This window comes from Herpailurus yagouaroundi, unplaced genomic scaffold (genome assembly GCF_014898765.1).
Source record: "Herpailurus yagouaroundi ecotype Mexico unplaced genomic scaffold, PumYag 28, whole genome shotgun sequence".
In the NCBI taxonomy this organism is placed as follows: domain Eukaryota; kingdom Metazoa; phylum Chordata; class Mammalia; order Carnivora; family Felidae; genus Herpailurus; species Herpailurus yagouaroundi.
Genome location: NW_024412376.1, coordinates 35,040,637 through 35,063,688, shown reverse-complemented (window position 1 = coordinate 35,063,688; position 23,052 = coordinate 35,040,637). Strand labels below are relative to the sequence as shown.

At 41.0% G+C, this 23,052-nt stretch overlaps 1 protein-coding gene across 14 annotated transcripts in view; it reads left to right on the top strand.

Moving 5' to 3' along the window:
• The window catches only part of LRAT (lecithin retinol acyltransferase), a 122,720-nt gene extending 100,606 nt beyond the window's left edge, over nucleotides 1–22,114 (top strand). For 5 of the 14 annotated variants that reach the window (XM_040471820.1, XM_040471848.1, XM_040471838.1 and 2 more), the window contains 4 exons: nucleotides 5,595–5,685; nucleotides 13,777–14,725; nucleotides 15,491–16,031; nucleotides 20,264–22,114. In XM_040471820.1, coding sequence (XP_040327754.1) covers nucleotides 15,492–16,031; nucleotides 20,264–20,416 — 693 coding nt within the window. In that variant the 5' untranslated portion in view covers nucleotides 5,595–5,685; nucleotides 13,777–14,725; nucleotide 15,491 and the 3' untranslated portion in view covers nucleotides 20,417–22,114. Of the gene's footprint in view, nucleotides 1–5,594; nucleotides 5,686–10,198; nucleotides 10,815–12,691; nucleotides 14,726–15,076; nucleotides 15,184–15,269; nucleotides 15,378–15,490; nucleotides 16,032–19,458; nucleotides 19,598–20,263 lie in introns of those variants that run through there. The other 9 variants (XR_005789162.1, XR_005789163.1, XR_005789158.1 and 6 more) reach the window with 7 other exon arrangements.
• Nucleotides 22,115–23,052: the final 938 nt, after the last annotated feature.

Below are 23,052 nucleotides of genomic sequence, written 5' to 3'. Positions count from 1 at the left end.
ACTGGAGTGGACCAAATAAACATCAAGCCTTGAGTAGCAAAACAAAATTGAAGCAGTAATTCAAAGGAAAATGGTTGAGTCGGACATGCTTAACTGAAAAAAGGGTGACCCTGATAATGATTGTTCCTTTGAATATCAGTACCCATACAAATATATTTTCTGTCTAGGCCATCTCTTGATACATGCCACCTTTTGTAATCATTGGTTGTGTATGTCCTGTCTTCAACTACCATTGATGGCCCTCCAAGACCGAGATGATGTCGCATGCATTTTCATATTACCAACACTTAATATAGCATAAGTATGCGTTTCCAACTTACTGTTGATTAAATAAGGGCAAGTGGACACAGGACATAAGCTGGTTGGCAAATAGAATGGTCATTGAATCAGTTTTGTAAAGCTTACTAGGTAATTTCACATCAGCCATATTAAAGATCCTTCTAGGAGGCACCGTCTAAGCCCAAGCACAATGTCCTGCGTGTAGAAGGACCTCACTACATCACCTCATTCAATGGGTATTCATTATTTATTAAAAGTCTAACTGACCTACTCAGAGTCTTATAGCACTTGTTAATTTACTTTTTCCTCCTGACAACCTAATGATACTGGGCAGGAGGTACAGCACACAATTAAAAAATAATTTACCTAAGGTCACAGTAGTTGAGCCAAGATTCAACCAGGGAGTCTCCCAAGTCTGTGCTTTTGATGACTACACTGTATTATCTTACCTCTCAAAGCATGCCCATCACAGTCTTCATCCCTGCAACAAGGTGACACTCTCCCTTGCATTATTTCTTTTTGCAGAGTTGGACATTGTTGCTTCCAAGGTAAAATGGGATGTGTGGTACGTGTGGGTTTGAGGTTTCACTTTGATCTAGTGCTAATACACTTAAAGTGATTCAACTTTTAAAAATAGGAGTCAATCTTGGCCAACATTTCATCCTTCTTTGAGCTCCTAAAGGACTTCATATTATTCTCTTGTCAGACCAGGATTATTATGGAAGACTGGTATACATCCTGCAGGGCAGAAATGTTTGTTCAGTAAATCAGGAAATAGATAAAAGAAGTCTGGGGAGAATTCTGGATCCTCCTGAAATTCATGAGCAGACTTTTCTTTTTGAATGTAATCACAGTAATTATAAAAGTATGGTTAATAACCGTTCTTACATAATTTTCCATTTTTTCATTAAGCCCACATTCCACCTGGTTATGTGTACAAGGAAAAATGGGTCAAATTTATATTAACAGTCATTGACTTACAAGGGAAATAGTAACCTAGGGCAAGTTCCCTTATTTGAAATTAATCTTTGCTTGAAATTACACATCTAGAAATTTCTCTTAAAAATGGCTTTTGAGTAATAATGAATATACTTAATACTATGTAGAATTGGTAGCTGAAATTGCACAGTGAAAAAACAAATCAAAGGCTAGTTGTTTCAATTCCTCAAGGTAAAGTTTAAGAGGAAATGAAAATTCTCCCTGATACCAGTCTTCTGATTAACATAATATATGCTACAAAATGAACAATATATGAAGAAAATGCAAAATTGTTTTAAATCATTGATGGTGAATCTATCTTCTGTCTGTCTTATTGCTATAGCACATATTGAATGTGTAAATTCTTGTATCAGTGCCTATGCAATCAGGATATTCTACTTCCGTAATAATTTTATTTCTTATCCATCCTTGCATAATTATAATTACATTCATTTTTCCATGTTATTATTCAAGAAATTAACAACAACAATGCTTAAAATATCAGGAAAATATTTTGTTACCAGATGGTAGTATCTATACTACATCCAAGCAGTTCAGCTGCCTTTCCCTCTTCATTTAATTTCCCCATTTCTCCTTCTCCTTTCACAGATACACACTTTGGTCACAATACTCTGTTTCACACTGTCCTGGACAGTGTTACAGTGTTGATCTTCTCTGAATTACTTCCATGCATGTATACATAAATATTACATATGTATATGTTATATATATATATACACACACACACACACATATATATATATCTTCTGTCCAGTGCTCATTAGGCTTAGAGCATGGGAAAAATAGAGATATGTACTAGTAGTACATACATGTTATTATTAATATACATGTTTGTATACATATCTATATTTTTCCTATATATATGTATATAACAATCCATTGGAACATACTATTAATATATGTGTTGTTTGTATACATATCTATATTTTTCCCATGCTCTAAGCCCAATGAGCACTGGACAGAAGATACAATTCTTATATCTGTCTTGTCATTAGTAAATCTTCCCTGGAAACACTCATGAACTGTCTGTTGAGATATTCTGACTTCAGCATATACTTTGTGGTATATGGTCTGGTCCGTGCTCAAAGGCTAATATTGCTTGAAGGCAAAAAATTTTAGGGGGAAAATATGTCTTGTTGGCATCCTCATGACTAACACAATATATGCTGTGGGTAGACTTCCTGCTTTCTACCACCGATTTTGCCTCCTGGCAAACAGTTTTGAATTTTAAGGCTGATAGCAGTATGCCAGTGCCAGTGCTGTAGCAGAGAAACTGGAAAGGTGTTTCTGTACTTTAAAACACAGGTTTCAACGTGGCATAAGGCATCTTCAAACTAATTATCAATGGAACAGTGGGGAAAACCAGCTGAGGATTGGTGGAAGCCCATTGCTGATACGAAGGGTATCATTGTCATTGCTGACACTTGGGAGGACAGACCAGTAACTGTAAGGATGGCGGCTGGATGAAACTATGGCTAGACTTTAATCAGAGTGTTAGGAAGAGGGATTGCTCCTATACAGCGCTGGGCATGCTTGTCCATAAGGACCATACTGTACCTATCCTGTAAAATGCTCTTCAGTTAAAGCCGCTATTGTTGAGGACATGCTTTTTACCTTTCATCTGTCAAAGAATGATAGAGACAAATCCAAAGAATACACGGGCCAGTTTGAAGGAGCTTCCACAAGACAAACTTGAAATAATATAACCGTCATAAATAAATAACATATTAACGGATTATGATCGATGGAATAAAATAAGAATACAGTGAAGTCCAAAATAATGTCAGTAAATAGGGGAGAATGGAAAGCTTTTCCTTATGATAGAAATCTAACTTCTTACTGTAGAAAAAATGATGCAAATTGAAAAAAATTACCATTTGGCAGGATTTTGGATTCCTGGACCCCATTTCAATGGGGCAGGATAGGGATGCAGTTTTCCCTTAACACCAACAGTTCTCTGGACACCAACTCCCAATGGATGTCCTACAGTTCAACCTATAACCTATTCTGACACCATCTACCTTGAGATAGCAACAGCTTGCTGGTCATGGGCTCAGTTCTACAGGGCTTTTCTTCTCTACCCCCACTTCAGATGCCAGTCTAAAGCACAGGTTGTTGTTACCTGTACTTCTGGCTGCCTGGTTATAAATCAGAGGTTCCCATTATTCCCTCCTTGGGTTTGATGAATTTGCTAGAGCGGCTCACAGAACTCAGGAAACCCCATTTATTCACCAGATTGTCTATCTGTTATAAAAAGATACAACTCAAGAACAGCCAGGTAGAAGAGAGGCATGGGACAAGGTATGTGGGAAGGGGCACGGAGCTTCTCCGCTACATCTCCCTACATGGCAGTCTCCCTACATCTCTATGTGTTCACTAACTTAGAAGCTCTACGAACCTTGTCCTTATGGGGGCTTCACGGCATAAGCATGGTTGATTAAATCACTGGCTTTGGGTGACTGATTTAATCTCCAGCCCCTCCCTCCTCAGCGGAGGTCAGGGGGGGTAGGACTGATAATTCCAACCCTCTAATTACATGGTTTGTTTCTCTGGTGACAACCCCTGTCCTTAGGTGGTCTAGGGGCATTGCAAAAGTCACCTCATTAAAATAACATAAGATACCTGTATTGCCCTCCTGGCTTAAGAAATTCCCAAGGTTTTAGGAGTTTTGTGTCAGAAATGGGAGGAAGACCACATGTATTTCTTATTAGAAATCACAGCCATCTTAGTAATAACTGATTCAGGCAAGAATCATCCGTGGATGCTAAAACTGGTAGAAAGGTAGATATTACCAGGATATGTAAGTAGTCTCAACTGAGCAATGTTATCACTTGCATCAGTTCTAAGCATCTAAGCATCAGGCTAAGACCACCAGGAACACACCTGTAGTCGAGCAAGCTGGGGTTATTAATTGTTGCAGTAAGGAACAATGCACACCATGAGAAACCATGGGATGGTTCAGTGAAAGGAAGTTAGAAAGGACTTACAGGATTTGGGGGTGGTTAGGTAACTCTGGAGAGCGGTAAAGAAAATGGTTCTGAATTGGAAGCTGTCAGGAAGTATGGGTAATTCAATCATTGGGTATCTCAGGAAATCATATACAGAAGGAAGGAAGACTAGACTGAAGCTAGAGCTATAACTGGCAAAGCAGCCACAGGCATACATATTACCCAAGATAGAGGGAGGTTTGGCCATTAGTGCAATGATGACAGTGTTCATTGTTTTGTCTGTGTTCAGACATGATAATGGAGGGGTCTTGTCACAAGGTCCCAGAGTGGCCTTGACTAATATTGATATTCTGGGAAACAGTTTCTGTTCAACACAAGAGCACCGAGGCCCAGCTCTGAGTGCCAGTGCATCTCCTAGCAACACCAAGGCCTAGATGGTGGCATTCTCAGACAGCAGAAGTCAGGGACTGCTTTTCTTTTTCTCACTAGTAACCCATTAACCAGAACCAACCAAATCAACATCACGTGCCTACTGATATGAAAAGGAAAACAACATCACTCTTGGGGCATTCCTGCCAAAAATACATACCTGAACCTAATCAGGGGGAATATCAAACACAAACTGATAGGCTACAAAAGAGCAGGCCTGCATTCCCCAAAAATGTCAGTATCATGAAAGAGATTGAGAAATCGCTCTAGATTACAGATGAGCCAAACATACCAGACTGCAATCTATGAATTGGAATTTTCTTTTGCTATAGCAGACATTACGGGGATAATCGGCAAATCCTAAATAAATCTGGAGTTTAGATGATTGTAGCAGCATTAATTTTCTGATTTTGATAATGATACTGTGATATTTAAGACTCTTTTAGGAAGCACATTGAAGAATTTAGGGGTAAAGGGGCATCATATCTACAAATTATTCTCAAATAGTTCAGAAAAAAATGTGTGTGTGTGTGTGTGTGTGTGTGTGTGTGTGTGTGTGTGCAGAGAGAGAGAAAGGATAAAGTAAAATTTGGAAAATCTGGGAGAAGAATACATGGGAATTCTTTATATAACTTTTGCAACTATTTGTAATTATGTCAGAAGTTAAAGAAAAAATGCCTTCCCCTTCCCATTTACCAGTGCTTTTCTTTTTTGAGTAAACGTTATCTTGGTTGATGGGGGATTCAGCCTTGGTGTTTTGGTCACCGCATTCTTGAGTGAAATATCTGTTATATGCATATTTACATCAAAACCTCCTTTCTTAATTTTTTATGGCTATTATAAGACTGACAGGGGGTTTCCTTGGGGGGTAGCTAATTCCTTTAGCAGTCCTTATATTTGGTAAAATGTATTATAATTCATCTTTTCTTAATTCCACAGATATGAATTGCTAGGAACATATGCATTCAACTTTATTTTGAAAAATTCTCTTGGCGGTGGAAGCATCGCCTCATTGAGAAGTGATCCACGGGTAAGCATCTAAACATTGCATGTTTTCTCTTTTGTGTCTTTCTTCCATGTGCTGTTGACATTAGCCTGTATCAACAACATTCTATAAAACATAGCATATACACTAATACTACAGGGCTTTCAGTTCAGAATGAGGAAGAAAATAGGAGTGAAGTCTTTTTGGATAACTTAGTGAAAAAGTTATCTTCATTATGAGTGTTGCTTAGAAAACTATCTCAAGATTTAAGAAAAGAGTTCATTTAGACTTAATCTTGAAGCTAAAGAGTATTTGGTCTTCCATAGATTAAGGAGAGCCATTATTTGAGGTAAAGAAAAGTATTATTTTATTATCATTGTCGAGAACAAGCTGCAGCCACCCACATACCATGGAACTGTGTTGAAATATGCCTGGGTCATCCTAAGAAGGAGCTAAAGTCAGGTAACTTAAGCTCAGTCCAATGTATCACTTAGCCTTAAAATTTTCCTATTACTTTGTAATGTTGCTATGTTTAGATCTTCTTAGTAATTGACAACTAGTGGTGTCTCTGTAATTTTGAGTAAAAGCGTTGTTACAATATCTCATTTAGTGGGAGTTTCTCATAGATTCTCACATGTGTATATATATATATATTATCTATATATAGTATATATATATATTATCTATATATATATATAGATATATAGTATCTATATATATATATGTATGAGTTGCCTTACTGAGGACTCCACTGTATCAACCTCACTCAGCATCATCACTTTTGTCAATAACCTGAGATTTGGCACAACTGTTTATTGATTGATTTTTAATTAGAGCACAGGAGTAGGGGGAGAGTGGCAGAGGATTGAGAGAGAGAGAGAGAGAGAGGGAGAGAATCTCAAGCAGGCTCCATGCACAGTGCAGGGCCCAACTCGGGGCTTGATCCCACAACCCTGGGAACATGACCTGAGCCAAAATCATGCATCTGACTGAGCCACCCAGGCACCTCTTTCAATTTTTTTGTTTTTTGGGTTTTGTTTTTGTTTTGAGAGGGAGAGATCAGCTTCCGTAAAGGTGGTTCTCAAGATGTGAAGGCCACTTGCCTGAAAATCACCTGCGGTGCTTGTTAGAATGAAGATTCCTGCCTCCACCTCAAACCTATTCATTTGGAGGCTCTTGATGGGAGGCTCTGAAGCTATAAATAGGGACTTTGAAGTTCATTCAGAAAGATGACTCTTTGCCTAAGGTAATACAGTCTTAAACACAGAACTAATTTTGAAATATTAACCAATGGATTTAAGGTTCTTAATTAATAAGTACAACTTCATAAATAAAATGGTAAATTATTAGATAAAATTTAAGTGGGAGTTTTATTGAATGCCCACTGTGAACTCAGAACATTTATGAATACTTAAGTTTTAATCAAGGATGATGGATTTCTAGACAATGTTGCCAAAATGAGTTTTTTTAAGTCACATTTGTGGTCAGTAATCTTGGCAATAAACTTTTTTTACAATATCAATAATTATTCTTTCTTATTTATTCTTCCTGAATTTGGCATTCTGAAAAAAGAACAATTGATAGATATTCTACATTGAAGGTTTAAATATGTAGAGAAAAATCTTCAAGATTTCTTCCATTTAATCTATACAGCAAAATACTTGGTTAAATTATACTCACTTTTTAAAAAAAGATGAAAGGCAGAAATTGTTATTTGAAAACCAAATGGTACAGCCATAAAGGACATTCAGTAGTTCCCCCTCATCTTCAGGGGATAGTTCTAAGTCCCCAAGTTTGCAGATAGTTCTGTGAAAACACAGATACTACCAAACCCTATATATACTATGTTTTTTTCCCATACACGTATACCTATGATAATGTTTCATTTATAAATTAGGCACAGTAAGAGATTAACAATAATAACTAATGATAGAAAAATAACAATGTACTATAATAAAACTTATGTGAATGTGATCTTTCCCTCTCAAAATACCTTATTGTACGGCCCTCACCCTTCTTCTTGTGATGATGTGAGATGATAAAATGCCTGCATGCCTACATGATGAGATGCAGTGAGTTGGAAGATACAGACATTGTGACGTAGTGTTAGGCTACTATTAACCATCTGAGGACATGTCAGAAGGAGGATCATCTGCTTCCAGACTGTGGTTGAGTATGAATAACTGAAACCAAATGAAGCAAAGCTCAGATAAGGGGGTGGGTACGGGATAAAAAAAAAAAAATCTGGTCCCTTTCATCAAAAGTAAAGACAAGGCTGGGAGATCCATAATTTAAGGAAACAAAAAAGAGTTTAGACTGTCATATTTGACTTGGCAGTGAGGTGTACAGGATGATTACCTCTAGTTATTGCTCAATTGAATTCCAGAAAGTTCAGGAGGTGAAAAGACAATGAGGGTCACCAGCAGGGAAGGTAATGGATACTGTCACCCCTTCTGTAGATGAACGGATAGGACATGAAGAGTTGAACCAATTTACTATAGGTTCAAGCGTCCAATGCTTGATTTCATCTCAGGTCATGATCTTGCAGTTCAGTAGGTTCAAGCTCTGCATAGAACCTACTTGGAAATCTCTCTCCCTCTCTCTCTGCCCCTCCCCTGCTCTCTCTCTGTCTCTCAAAATAAATAAATAAGCTTTAAAAAAAAAGTTATTTTTTAATTAATTCTGTGTGATTCAAATTCAGTTCCACTCACACGCTTTTTTTTTTTCCTAAGTAATCTCTACACCCAGTGTGGGGCTTGAACACACGACCCCAAGATCAAGAGTCGCATACTCTGACTGAGCCAGCCAGGCGCACCCCCCCACTCATGTGCTGTCCATGTAAAGAATGGGTGTGAACTGGGGCGCCTGGGTGGCTCAGTCGGTTGAGCGTCCGACTTCGGCTCAGGTCACGATCTCACGGTCTGTGAGTTCGAGCCCCACGTCAGGCTCTGAGCCATCAGCTCAGATGGCTCTGATGGCTCAGAGCCTGGAGCCTGCTTCCGATTCTGTGTCTCCCTCTCTCTCTGCCCCTCCCCCGTTCATGCTCTGTCTCTCTCTGTCCCCAAAATAAATAAATGTTAAAAAAAAAAATGGGTGTGAATAAAATGCAAGTAATCCGACCTAATGGGATGTCCTAGCAGAGGGCAACCAGGATAAAAAAATCAGTGAACTTAATTCAAACATAAAGGTCTGTACCTACGGAGAACACTGGCGGCCTGGTGCTTAAAGAGAGAACTGTCTGCTTGGACTTCTTCCAGTTAAGAAATTTGAGACAATGTAAAATCAAAGTTCCCTTTTTTTTTTTTTAAGTGTTGCTTAAAGTATTTAGTTATGAATCAGCTTTAGCTGAATCACACTGAATTTTGTTTTAGTGTGGAGTGGGTTAAGAGTATGTGTAATTACAAATATACCAGAATGGTACACTTACCTCCCTTCAAATTAAGTTTAGAAATGAAAGAGATGTTATTCTTTTCAAAAACATAGCAATAATATATATTGCTACAAAATATTGATGAAACAGTGTGTTTATATCATTTAAAGTTTCTGTACCATTGAACATGTGTAATCAAAGGAACCACTGATTGCCAGGACCAACTGCTTCTAAACTTTTGCCCCATTTTTCCTGTTCTTCTTGTGTAATTACTGCTTCACTAGAGTATGAGTGATTTCTTTCTCTCTTTTTTTTTTTTAATTCAATGAGGCACTGCATTGTTTAAACAGTTAAATAGTGAATCCTATTAAGATTTTCTAAGTACCAGACAATAATTCATCTTCTGTTTCCGGTAATTGCTCACTGTGAAAATTCACCAAGAACCACAGTTAAGACTCTCTGAAGGGCCTGAGTAATTTGATTTTCATAGGCCCCAGGACCATTCACACTTGGAGGGTTTAGAGAACATGTCATTCTAATCCAGCTCACGACACTTCACAGATGAGGCCTTCTAGGCCCCAGGAGTCTCCGAGATCTCACACACCATCAGAGAGGAGTATCTGAAGCTAGCCTGATACTAAGAAAGTTCTGCATTCAATTACCTGTCATTATATCCTTAGAATGTCTAGCATTTACAAAGGATTTTTGAAATATAGTGAATAGGATGGCATTGATCCCCAATCAATTATTATTATTGTTATAATTGCCAATGCTGTCCTGCTTGGGGAACAGCAATACCTCATTTCTTCCTCTATCATGGGTACGATTACAGTGGTGGCATTTCAAATATGTGGCCTTTCGAATATGTAGCGCAAGGCTATTGTTACATGTGCTTTTGTTAACAAACCTGGGTTACCAAATACGCATATTTATATTGCCTTACAATGATAAGTTAGAATAAAAAGGAAATAAGATGAATTTATTAAGAAGTAACGTGACTTGCCATTTATTATTTGTATTTTAAAACGCAATATGCTTTACATGTCGTGGGGCATCTCGAAATTCTTAGTCATTCCTCGGTATGTCATTTTATCATTTCAAACATGGACGTTTGGGGGGTTTGTATGTTTTGAGAGGCATCTTAAAACAAAAGACTGGTCTTTACCTTTGTTTTTGCGGATTATAAAGGACTTCACTGGTGGTGAGCAGCTGGAGGAGCAGAGCTCTGCGGAAGCTTCCAAATCTCCCAAGTGTGATTCGTTCCCTCTCTGCCCGCTGACTACTGACCGTGCCTCTGTGGGTGCACTCAATGCCCCAGCTCTAAACGTGCCTGCTTTCTGCTCCCCACTGTGGCTCTGGGCCGAGTCCTTAGCAGGGGTCTACGCGTAAAAGCATGTCCTTTGTCTATACCGCATTCTTGGGTGACTGTGGTATCAAAGCAGAAGGGAAAAGCACCTCTGTCCTTGTTTCTCTGAAGAATAACACATATGATATTACCGATGATGCATTGTGTTATGAATCTCCATGCAGTGATACAGTACGTTCAGTACATTTGATTGTGTTTAATCCTCTAAACATTCCTTTGAAATATTCCCGTTTCAGAAAGATGAAATCGAGGCTCAGAGGTGGCAAGTGACTTGTCTGAGTTCATTTAGCTGTGAATGACACCACACGACCTTAAACTCGGGATTTTTGCCTCCTTCCTCTATGTCCCAGCTGCCTCAACCTGTTGTTAATTTATGTGAAGCCTGGATTTACTTTGGTCATGATTTTTCATAAGATTAAATGCACATTCTTTGGTTTTGCTCAGTGTTATTTTATGGTCAGCATAACAAACAAACAAACAAACAAAACCCCTAAATCCTGTCTGGCTGGAACTGCAACCTTTCATCTTTGTAAGGACAATAGGCAGGATTGAGGCCCTCATAATAAAGTGCTAGCCAGCCAGGAAGGAAGCTGGGGAAGTCTTCCTCCCAGGAGGTAATTGATTCCTAACACCCTAGGTAGCACTGAGTTTGAAGGCTCCATGAAAAGGTGTCTGCTGTTTTCTTCTGTGTCCAGGGGGATGTGCACAGAGCCTTCATTCTCCCCAGTCCCTTAGAGTTAGCCAGTGAGGGCCTCTGTGTCCACTGGGCCAGACCTGAGCATATGTAAATGAACTGAAGGCAGAGAAAAAAACAAATGTTATTATCTATGTGCCCCCAAATGTAATAACCTTAAAAATGTAAGAACAACAACAAACTAATTCTAAAGGAGGACAATAATTTTAAAACATGAAGTTTAGGGGCACCTGGGTGGCTTAGTCAGTCAAGCCTCCAACTTTGGCTCGGGTCATGACCTTGTGGTCCCTGAGTTCCAGCCCCTTGTCGGGCTCTGTGCGGACAGCTCAGAGCCTGGAGCCTGCTTTGGATTCTGTGACTCCCTCTCTCTCTGCCCCTCCCCTGCTCATGCTCTGTCTGTCTGTCTCTCTCTCAAAAATAAACATTAAAAAATAAAATCAAAAATAAAATAAATCGTAAAAAAATAAAACACGAAGTTTAGAAAACCAAATTTATCAGGCTTAGGGGCCAGGGGAAAGAAGGTGTAAGAAGTAGGAAGTCTGGGATGACCCAGGTTTTGCTTCTGACTCTGTGCCCTTGGGCAAGACATCAAACACCCATGTCTAAGGAGGGTATGGGACTTCGTGGCCACTCAAGTGCTGGGGCCTTCCTCGTGAGGGAATACTAGTAACCAGAACCTTAATCAGATCTTTCTCATTATTGCAGTAAAATAGCTGATGCTAAAAATTAGACCCCATGGCACTAGAGAAGCAGGGAAATGAATTCAAATTTGACAGAAAAGGTGTGAGATCTAAGTTTAGGGTTAGGTATTTCATTGAGCTGAGCACAGCACCTGACATATAGCAGGCATTTAATAAGTGAATGGATGACAGGTGGATGGACGGATGGAAGGTCAGTCCTTCCCTGGCGGTGATGGACCTGGGGACAGAGAAACCTGTAGTCGAGTCCTGATCCACATGAACACAGTGAAGGAGGCAAAAGTATAGGCCTTAATTTCTTCCTGTGTAAAATAAAACCGAGATGGCACCTCACAAGGTAATGAGGATTAAGTGAGAAAATGCTTAGTTCAGTTCCTAGTACGTAGGAAGCACACAATTTTGTGATCAGATCCTCTAAGGACTTCTCTGAGGAACAAAAAGGCTCCAGGGGCAAGAAGTGTGCAGGTCGGAAATCTGTTAGCCTTCCAGGCTTCTGCTGGACTCTGTACCTTGTCTCTGAGAGTGAGACCTCTTTCTCCTGGGACCCACGATGAGCTCAAGGACTCTAAGATGAGGCCCAAAAGTTAAGTGGGCTCTGTGAGCCCCAATTTCAGCCTCCTTTGCACAGAAAACCAGCAGAGTCTTGGTCTGTGCAGCTGGGAGAAATGGACCCAGGCCTGAGCACTTGTGGGTGGGGCTGCTGTCCATGTCCTTTCTGCAGGAGGATGGGGAAGCAGTGTCTGAGGTGAGGCTCAGCTGACCTTCCAGTGAAGTCTATGTGTTGACCAGGAAAGCCTCAGCTCTTTCAGAATTCCTAGGCCAGACCTGGCAACACATTTGCGTGCATTTAAGATATCTCATGGAGACTTGTTCAGTGTAGCTGACTTTCATAAAATCTGGAAAACAAAAGGTCTTTCCAGCAACCCATGGGGATGTTCCTCGCTCTAAATGAACAGTTTCTGGTTTAGGAAGGAGAACTTTCTAATGTTAGATTTCTCTCGGGCCTTTCCTTCTAACAGCAGTTTTTCCCCCATAGTTCAGCTAAAATTGATGCAGGCAGAAGAGTATTAGTGGGAGTGTACCTATCAGCATACAGCCATATATTTATTGGTTATGTGCCTCTAGGAAGCAATCAAAAACTGACTGCTCAGCCACAAAAATATATTCAACTCAGAGAAGGGTGAGGGTTGCCTTTTGTAAGGTGAGGTCACCATAGGGAGGTCATATCCATTGGGCCAACAAGAGCTCATTTTAGGACGCTGTGTTTTTTCGGTTGAGAAGCAGCCTAATCTTCCCTAACCATTCCCAGTTTAAGAGGTCTGAGAAGACTTCAGAAGTAAGACAAAGGAAAATGTTCTACAGTCTCCTCGGGGTTACCCAAGGCCGAATTTCCGCAGGCGGGGCAGGGGAAAGGCAAATCAGCGTGGCACTCTCCACAAAACCTCCAGAGGGGATGAAGCCATTGAAGGTCTAGGGGTGATTTCTCCTTAATGCATTTTTGCTCTTAAAGAATATTCTGTGGGGCCGTCAAACAGTTTTCCATACTTCTGTCTCTGCAGATTCCCCAGGTGGAGAAGGTCGTAGGCCTTAATAAGCCGTATTAGTGACCACCAGAGACGGAAATCGCTAATTACGAAGTCCCCTTTGATCTCCCCCCAGCCGTTTGGTTCCCGACACTGGAGGTTCAGGCATCTATGCTTTCTTAGAACTGGATGCGACTAGCGAGCCTTAGAGTCCGACCTCGGGCCTGCAGTTTAACTTATGCGCCGAGGTCTGGATCAGATTTTTAAAAATTTCCAGACTGCCCAGATTTTAAAACCAGCCACAGAGCTGGTGCGCGGCTGGAAGCTAACAAACGCCCAAGTGTCTGATTAATTTCAGTAACTCAGTACCTCCGCGCTTTAAATTTTGGGGGCAGAGTGGGGAAATAAATTATTTAAAATTTCCAATTCACTGCCTTTCTCCCCTTCTCCATCTTCTGCTTTCAATTCGTTTGTGGGAAATGGAGTTTTCTCCTCTATGCTGGGACTGTAATGTGATTCGGGATCATTCGTGAAATGAACAGAAGTCACCACCGGCAAACGGGACCACTGGGGCAGAACGCTGACGGCAGGCCGGAGGTGAGAGCAAAGGCTGGGCCTCCGAGGATAATTAGAAGCCAGCCTCCTCCCCGCCTGGTCTCCGTGCCCCCCCCCCCTTCATCTTCCAGGTAAAATGAATGGCCCTTCATCCATCATCCACAGCCCAGCCTCCTCCCCCCAGGCAAGCGGAGAATCTGCTACCCTAAGAAACCTATTAGCCCCGAATTGGGCAGCTTTGTGGAGCCAACCGAGGCTCTCTATTGTGGCCTTTGTCTGCGGAATTTAAGCATTTACATGACGCATTAGCACGGAACTCAGCGCAGGGTCGGAACACCGCGTGCCAAACCTGGCGCGGACCGCGAGTTAGCAGCTCCCTCACCCGGCTGCTCCCGGGGACCACCCTCGCCGTTGCGCCTGGGTCACGCTGTAGGCGCTCTGGCAAGGAACGCCGTACCACATCCTTCCTTGGCCACCTCCGGGCGGCTGCGCTTTGAAAGAAATCGGCGACGTTCTGGTGGGTGAACCCGAGCTGGGTCCATCTGAGCCTGAAGCCAGAGAAATAAATTTGACTTTAATCCGGTTCTCCAGGCGGTCGTTGGGGGCTTCGCCGTTTTTCAGCTTACCGTTCGGAGCCGTGCGCTCAACGGTCACTGGTGCCTCCGAATGCAGAGGCTTCTTGGGTTCTATTCGCCAGTTTGCGGGACCTGGACGCCGACCCGCGCGCCAGCTGAGAGCAAAAAGGATTCGAGCAAAAAGCATTTAAAGGGGAGAACGATCCGCGGCGCGTGGGACTACGGCTCTAGGGAATTTAGGAAGGAATCCGCAAGCTTTGGAGGCACGCACTCTTCGCAGAGTAAATGCAAACATTTTAGTAAGGTAAGGTCTCTGGGTATCCAATCCTTTAGAGGGAGGTGGTTCGGCTCAGAAATCTCGAGGGAGAGGGCTTTTGCACCGAAAACGTTCCCGAAACGCCCAGAATGCACCCCAGTTCAGACAGGTGCAGGAACTTTATGTGTGGCCACGCCTCGTTCACTACTTCAAACGGCTGCCCAGCGGACGGAAGTGCTTAGGTCGCGAGCGCCAGAGGGAACCTGCGTCTGGAAGGGGCTCTCGAGAAAGAACCCCGGACCTGGGGGGCCCCAGACGCGTTCCAAACACCCCGCAGTCCCGCGCGCCCCTCGCCGCGAGCGGCGCTTGTAGCCTGTGCCCAATCAGCGCTCTTGCCGGGTCTGTGACGGCGTTCATCCCCGCCCCCCTGCCTGGAATAAAAGGCCTCGGAGAAGGCTCCAGGCTGGAGTTCCGCGATCTGCCCTGTACCCCGGCGCGGCCCTCAGGTGCGTTTGGTAGCTTGTTGCTCACAGCGCCCGTCCTACTGACCCCGCGGTCAGCCGCCGTCGGGTCCTCATTCTCCTCAGTCCCCAGTGCGAGGCGGCCGAGCCAATTTCCAGGCTTTCTCCCCTTTCTTTTTTGCTCCCCCTTCCTCCACGGCAGCTGCAGTCCCCCGCGGCACTGGGCCGCTGGCCTGCAGGTGAGCAGCAGCGCCCCTGTCCGGCGAGCTCGCCTAGCCCTGCCGGTGCCGGAGCGGCGGCGGTCGCCCCTGCCTCGGCCCACCCCACCCCCAGCACTCCCTTTTCCCTGCAGGATGAAGAACCCAATGCTGGAGGCACTGTCCCTATTGCTGGAGAAGCTGCTCCTCATCTCCAACTTCAAGCTCTTCAGTTCCGGCGCCCAGAGCGAAAACAAGGCGAGGAACAGTTTCTATGAGATCAGCCGTTTCCTGCGCGGCGACGTGCTGGAGGTGCCGCGAACTCACCTGACCCACTACGGCATCTACCTGGGCGACAACCGTGTCGCCCACATGATGCCCGACATCCTCTTGGCCCTGACCGACGACAAGCGGCTCACCCAGAAGGTGGTCTCCAACAAGCGTCTCATCCTGGGCGTCATCGGCAGGGTGGCCAGCGTCCGCGTGGACACAGTGGAGGACTTCGCCTACGGAGCCGACATCCTGGTCAATCACCTGGACAAGTCCCTCAAGAGGAAGGCGCTGCTCAACGAAGAGGTGGCGCAGAGAGCGGAGAAGCTGCTGGGCTTGACTTCCTACAGCCTCCTGTGGAACAACTGTGAGCACTTCGTGACCTACTGCAGATTCGGCACCCCGATCAGCCCCCAGGCTGACAAGGTACACGTGTGACTTGCCTGTGGGCTCAGTGGGGACGCCCTTTCCTATCCCTGACTTTTTTCCATACCCGGGGATCAGGGATTGAGTTCTAGAATGAGTAACGACCTCTTCGGTGTCCCTACGGGAGGCCAAGTAAATAAATAGAGCTGTCGCTTGCAAGATAACCTCGAAACGCGCGGTTAAAAAGTGTGGCAATGCGGTACCGCTGCCAGCGATTCCAAGAGATCTACCCAGTTACTGCTGCAGAGGTCGCCAGGGTGTCCACCCAGCTAGTCGAAATGATAGAAGAACAGGTGGGGGTGGGGGTCAACAGAAAATCTGTCGCCGTGTGCTTACAGATTTCCCCAAGAATTGCGATAGGAAAAAAGGCGTTCAGAGTTTGTAATTAAGCTGTAACCCTGTGTGCAAATTGTTGTGCCTTTAAAATTAAGCAAGCTATGCAGGTTTTTCCGTCTGTAAAATGCAGAGTGAATTCCCTTTGTTTAATACAAACTATCAAAATTCCCAGTAAGAAGACGTCCGTGGTAGATCCCTTACTCCTGCGTCTGGCTTCACAGAAGTCATTTCCTTGGTATTCTGAATTCTTTCCTTGAAGGCTTTAATCCCCTTGTGGACTTCCTCATTGTTAAGCATCCTTTAAGGATTAGTTCCGAAGGTGGGTTAGATTGTTTATGGGTTCCCCAGAGAGCAAAACAATTGGTTTTCTAGAAGATTCATTAAATGTTGTAATTTTTATGGGTGCTTTTAAAAAAACAGTATTAGCATTCAAGATGATTGAATCCGTCACAGAGCCAAAGGAGGGAAAATGGATTTTTTTTCTTTCGTTTCGAAACCTTAACTTAAAGGTAGTTAACATTTTAAACTTGCAACTTCATTCGCAATTAGAAGCTTTCTCAGCCTTCACTGTAGTTGTTAAAGAGGTTATTGTTAATGTTCGCTCTTAATGGAAACCTGGGCTATCATGTAATGAGCTTCATATTTTAGTCTTCACGTCTAGATATTTTTCAGACCAAGAGAATGCGTCCATGCAACCACTTTTGTCCTGCTCCACATCTTGATCAATTTTTTGACCTATATGGGAAAAACCTTTCTCTCCTCTGTGGCAGAGCATAAAAGTATCATGCTTTTTATACACCGGAATATGAAACCCTAGTAGATTATTTATTGAACCGCAAAAGACTCAATCTAAGAATTGTTTTCTAAGTTAAATAAAAATGTAGTTAGAGCACTTTGCAATGATTTAAGAAACACAACTCCAGTCCAGGCCTGGTTGGAAATGAACTCCACGACATTTACAAACACTGGCTCCAAAAGTGTACAAAAGGAAACGCGTCAGATTTACTTAGGAACCAAGCAAGTTATTTCTCTAAAGGAAAACAGTATTTCTATCCAGTAATTAGGAGTTACCCTTTCATGGAACACATAGGGCACTGTATTGCATACTTCTACAAAAAAAACCAGTACAAGTGTTTTTTTTTTAAGGTAGCAAAATATTTAATCTGCATAAATAACTAGTTGGAGTAGTTTTTCATCTTTGGAAACTTTGTAAGGTTTTACAGAAGTGGAGAAGTGTTTTAATTGCCGTTGCCGCATAGCACCTCTTGTGAAACTGAGTTTTTGTCTTCACTTTGAATGGTGTAACAAACAATTTGGCCAGAGTAGATTTCCCGGGAAATAAAATTCCCATCCCAAATTTTCCAATTCTAAGAACCGGTTTTTGGACATGTCTTGCTTGAGAGAAGAAGATCATTCATACTGAAGGAGGACTAATTTCTACTTTTCAGAATGTAAGGAATTACTTGGTCTGGGGTCTGCTTGTTGAGTTCTTTAATTACATACACTAGTATAAGCCTAACACTGAGAGTTACAAATTGTCTCTTAAATTTGTGTTTATAAACACTCTGAATAGCACTTTCCCTCATGAAAAGCCCTGAAACTAATTTGAAAATAAATTGGAAGAAAATAATTTACTTTTTTGTAGTGAAGTTCTTTTTAACAAGTTTAGAAATCCTAAAACTAAAGGGAGTTTTATATTACTGTTAACAATTTCAGTGTTTTGTAAACTATAAAGCCCTTTAATTACTATTACTATGCCTTACGCTTTTTCAACTCTTTTTTTTATGTTGCTGGTACTGCTTTTCATTGCCAAAAAATGAATGCAAATACTCCTTTTAATTTCCAGGGACTCAGTGCTCAAAAAGCGCCCCTACAAGTTTCTTAACACCTTCTAGGAATGTAGGACATTCCCTCCTGTTGAGCACCACCAGAGATGCCTCCTAGGCTCATGGCCAAGTGAACACGACCAGGACATTAGAAATATGATGCTCCCTGAGAAAATCTGCTTTTGCGTGAAGGAGTCACAATGATTCTCTGTTTTTCGTAATTAAAAATTATTAGGGAAAAGATAAAAAGAAGCTTAACTGTATGAAGACAGCTTACTCTTTTACCCAAATGCATATTCTCCCATTATCTGTCCAGCCCTTTTTCTCATTGTCCCGAAAACTTCATTTAGTTTGATCCTCACTTTATGATTGTGTATTTGGGACTCGATGTTTTGTTCCGTAGAAGGAGACAAATCATCCGTTTGACACGTAAGGAAAACAACATCGGGATAACTGACAGGAAGTTTTGTATTTGTCTAGCAATTGTATAAAAGTATGGATAGAGACAACCTTATGGTCAAGATAGCATGTTAAAATATGTTGGGTTTGTATACTCTGTCCATTAAGAATTTAGAAACCTAGGGGTGCCTGGGTGGCTCAGTGGGTTACATGTCCAACTTCAGCTCAGGTCATGATATCACGGTTCATGGGTTCGAGCCCCGCCTCGGGCTCTGTGCTGACAGCTCAGAGCCTGGAGCCTGCTTCAGATTCTGTGTCTCCCTCTCTGTTTGCCCCTCTCCCACTCATGCTCTGTCTCTCTCTCCTTCAAAAATAAAGAAACATTAAAAAAAATAATAAAAAGAGAATTTAGAAACCTAGCTTTAAAATAAAAAGACATTGGGGTGCCTGGGTGGCTCAGTTGGTTGAGCATGTTGAGCCTCTGACTCTTGATTTCGGCTCAGGTCATGATCAGAGGGTCGCGGGACCAGGTCCCAGGTCTGGCTGCTCGGTGCTCATAGACTCTGCTTAAGATTAGCTCTCTCTCTCTGCCTCCCACCCCCTTCTCTCTCTCTCTTACAAAAAAAAAAAAAAAAAAAAGAATTTAGAATTGCTAAATCTATCCAGGACTGTATAGTAGGAGACCCTCAAAGCATATACAATGTCATGCCTAGAAAAGGAGCTTAAGATTAGTATGAGTAGCAAAAGTCATATGTAAAAATTGAACAATTCATTGCTAAATCTTGCCCTGACAGGGATGAGGTAGAGAGAATTGTCAACACATGTAGCAGTAATAATAATTACTGTAATGCCTTACATTTATGCAGCATGTAGAAGAATACAGAGTACTTGTGCATTAAAAACCTCATTTGAGCCTCACAACAACCTCAGTATTCCCATGGAGGAGAAGAGGGTAGTCTGGACAAGTTCAATGATTTACATGAGATTTACTCGAGCTAATAAGAGGTGAGCCAGGGCTGAAGCATAAGCCATCACTTCTGAATAAAATTAGTTTTTATATTTATATATGAGAAGAATGCCTTCCTCAGGGCTATGGATCATATTTATCTTTATCTCCAGCAGCCAATTTTATGTCCCATAATTGACTGGATTTAATTTATTCAGGTAATGGGACATGACAAAAAAATTAGACTTTCTATATCTTTAGATTCTGAGACATATAAAGAAAGTTATCATTGGTATCATCAAATTTTCAAATGAGTTGTAGGAACTGAATTCACCAATAATAGGCTAAATTCTGTTATTCAAGGTTAGAGATTCTTTTGCCTATATAATTTTAGAATATGTTACTGTTATTGACAAGCAGTATAAAGTTTTCACCTTTAATCCCGAATAACTTTTATGTGGTTACACTCTCTGTAGTTTTCTATAAAAATGCTGTATTTACAAAGGCAAGTGCCATTATGAGCTCAGTTGCCTGAAGCATCATTTCAGCTACTATGGGATGCGAAATCAAGAAACTGAACTATTTACATCTTAAATTCTTTCTGAAGTCATAATAGAAATTCTAGTTGTTTTGTTGGACAGAAAATATTTGAGAAAATGTTGCTTTACTGTGCTTCTTCTTAGATTTAACTACCTTTTCTAATATTGTTCAATTTTATTTTTCAGTTCTGTGAGAATGTGAAGATAATTATTCGTGATCAGAGAAGTGTTCTTGCTTCAGCAATCTTGGGATTGGCGTCTATAGTCTGTCTGGGCTTGGCATCATATACTACCCTTCCTGCAATTTTTATTCCGTTCTTCTTATGGATGGCTGGCTGACTTCATATCCCCGTGTCAGTGTGTGTATTCTGTGTGTAAATATGTTTATATTTATAGAGCACAAATCAGTATAAGCATCTTCAAGAAAAATGTGACCTGTAACACTGTGTTCTGGAGAAAAATGTGATTAAGAATCACACAGAGTGCTTACTGTGTAAGCCCAAGAACAAAGGCTTTCTCAATCTTCTCAGGCAGTTGCATTTCAAAGCACTGTGCAAATCTTGGAAACATGGCAACTTGTAATAGAGTTCAACATTACAAGAGAACCAGCCCGTAAGGTGATGGCCACAGGAGATTATTTGCGTGTTTGTTGTTTGTTTTTTTCCTCTTATAATCCTTGCTCTTCTCTTGTTAGACCTGAATTTGAAGACTATAAGACTCCTTGATTGAAATCACTAACTTTATTATAAATGTATTCTTTTTCATTGAAAAACTTACATTAAACTAAAAGAATTTCCCTCATTCAGTTGAAAACATGTTTGATGATTGGCAAAATAAAAAATTCATAGTCTTTTTTTTAATGTATTATATGCAATTCCCAATAAGTCAAGAATATTTTCATTACTTGAAACCATGTTGGCAAAGTTAGAGTTTAATGATAAAATAACGACTGGAACTGTAGAAATTTGTGTTTTCCTGCAGAAAAAGCTCCTATAGCATCAGTTGACCAATTCGATTTGACTTTACTCACTAGGAAGCCTGGCATTCAATTTTTTCTTTTCCTTTTATGTGTCACTGGGGTTACTTTAAACCACTCTGAGAAGTAAATGGATATAGGATTGAAATAATTCGGGTATTTGGAGTGTGTATGTGCTAATCAAACATGCAGATGTCCACATATACATAGACGGATGAGAGACCAATTTTGTTCTTGATTGCTTTATTATCCACCAGTGTGGTTACTTCTGCATCTGCAGAAGTGAGTGTAAAAGTAACTTTAGTCTGTGTTCTCATGTCTGTGGTATGGTTTGCATATATGTCATTGGATGGTTTACCTTTTTAAGCACTTACTAATGTACTGTATAATTTTTAAAAGCCGTCAGATTTGTCTGCTAACAGGTTTCTTCATTTCATTACAAAGTACAGTTTATATCCTTAAAGGAAGGATACCACAAAGAAATAACTATTAGAAGTGGTTTTTGAGTGTCTTAGTAACGCCAGGCATGTAAAATTGGTTACACTGAGGCTGTGTTAATATCAGAGTTGAGATGTAGTCCTGTTAAAGCAAGCGTTCAAGTAGTTTTGCAGAATTACCAAATTGTAAAAACTAAGCCACAAGCTAGACTTGCATTTCAAATATTAAAATTTCTTTATAAACTATCAAGAATCACAAAATAATGAGTCACATGGTGAGCGTTAGGGGGAGAGTGGGGTCAGTCACTCAGTGATCCAATCAGAACAAATTTAATAGCAGATTTTACATTCTGTTGGAATTTAACATTCAGTTGGAGTTTAATAATAATTAAACTTTGTTTAATTTAAATGTTTTAAATAGTTAAAACATGAAATGGTAACACTACAGAATAAAGTTTCTCTGGGCATATTCCAACCACTTAAAATTATTTTAAGTATGTATACGCTATGAGAACTCCATTGTATTAGTGGTTGTTCACTTACTGTTATTACCCTCAGAGCAAGTGTTTAAATAAATTGATCTTTTAAAAACACGATGTCCTTCTAAATAAATGCCTTTTTTTTTTTTGTGGATTTCAGTATTTTGGGTAGTGAAAACCACTGTCTGATGTTAAATCTGTGTTCAAAGATAATGATCCCTTATTAAATGCTAAGGGAAGTACTTAAGGTTGGAATTAACATAATTAGTCTTACTTCATATGCTTAAAGTGAGATCCAATTCCTCATTCATTTGAGTGTTCATTACATGCCAGGCACTGACCTGTTATAATTTCATGGTCTAGAATTAATATTATTTTTAAGCTACCTATATTAGAGTGTATACAGTGCTATGGTAATACAGAAGAAGGAAAAACAAAATCTTCCTGAAGGTCAGAGAAATCCGAAGTAGGCAATGCCAACATTAGGCTGAGAAACAGCAAGAGGTGATTTTATCACACTGATGTATTTTACTACTTACTGGAAGAGGGTACTGGAAGGAGGTTTTATTTATATAATATTCCACAACACTAGAATTTGTTGAGTTTAGGACAAAGGGAAATTCCGTTTTGTTGTGCTCCGTTTGATGAGCTGCGTCTGGAGCAAAAGAAACATAATATCCTTGATTCTGGCTGTGGAACAAACTGAGCCCTTCCTGTGTCTCTGCTGAATGTCTCTGGGCTTCATTAGTTAAGACTTAAGACTCACGCTTACGATTCTGCAAGTCCTTGCACTTATAAATTTCGCTTCTAATTTGTGGAATGATACATAGTGTCTGATACAGCTTTTTGTTGCTTCTTTTGTCGCCATATTGTCACCGTATTGTCACCATATGGTTGCCATATGTAGATGAAGGCCAAAGAACTAGCTTGGGCTAAGATGAAATAATGCAAGTGTCGAGTACTATGCAGGTATTAGGGATGAAGAGAAGAACGAGACATGGACCTCAAAGTTTATTGCCTCCTTGACATAGAAGCATTAAGACTATGCTAGAGCTGATTGAAGGCACAGAAAAAGACATGGTT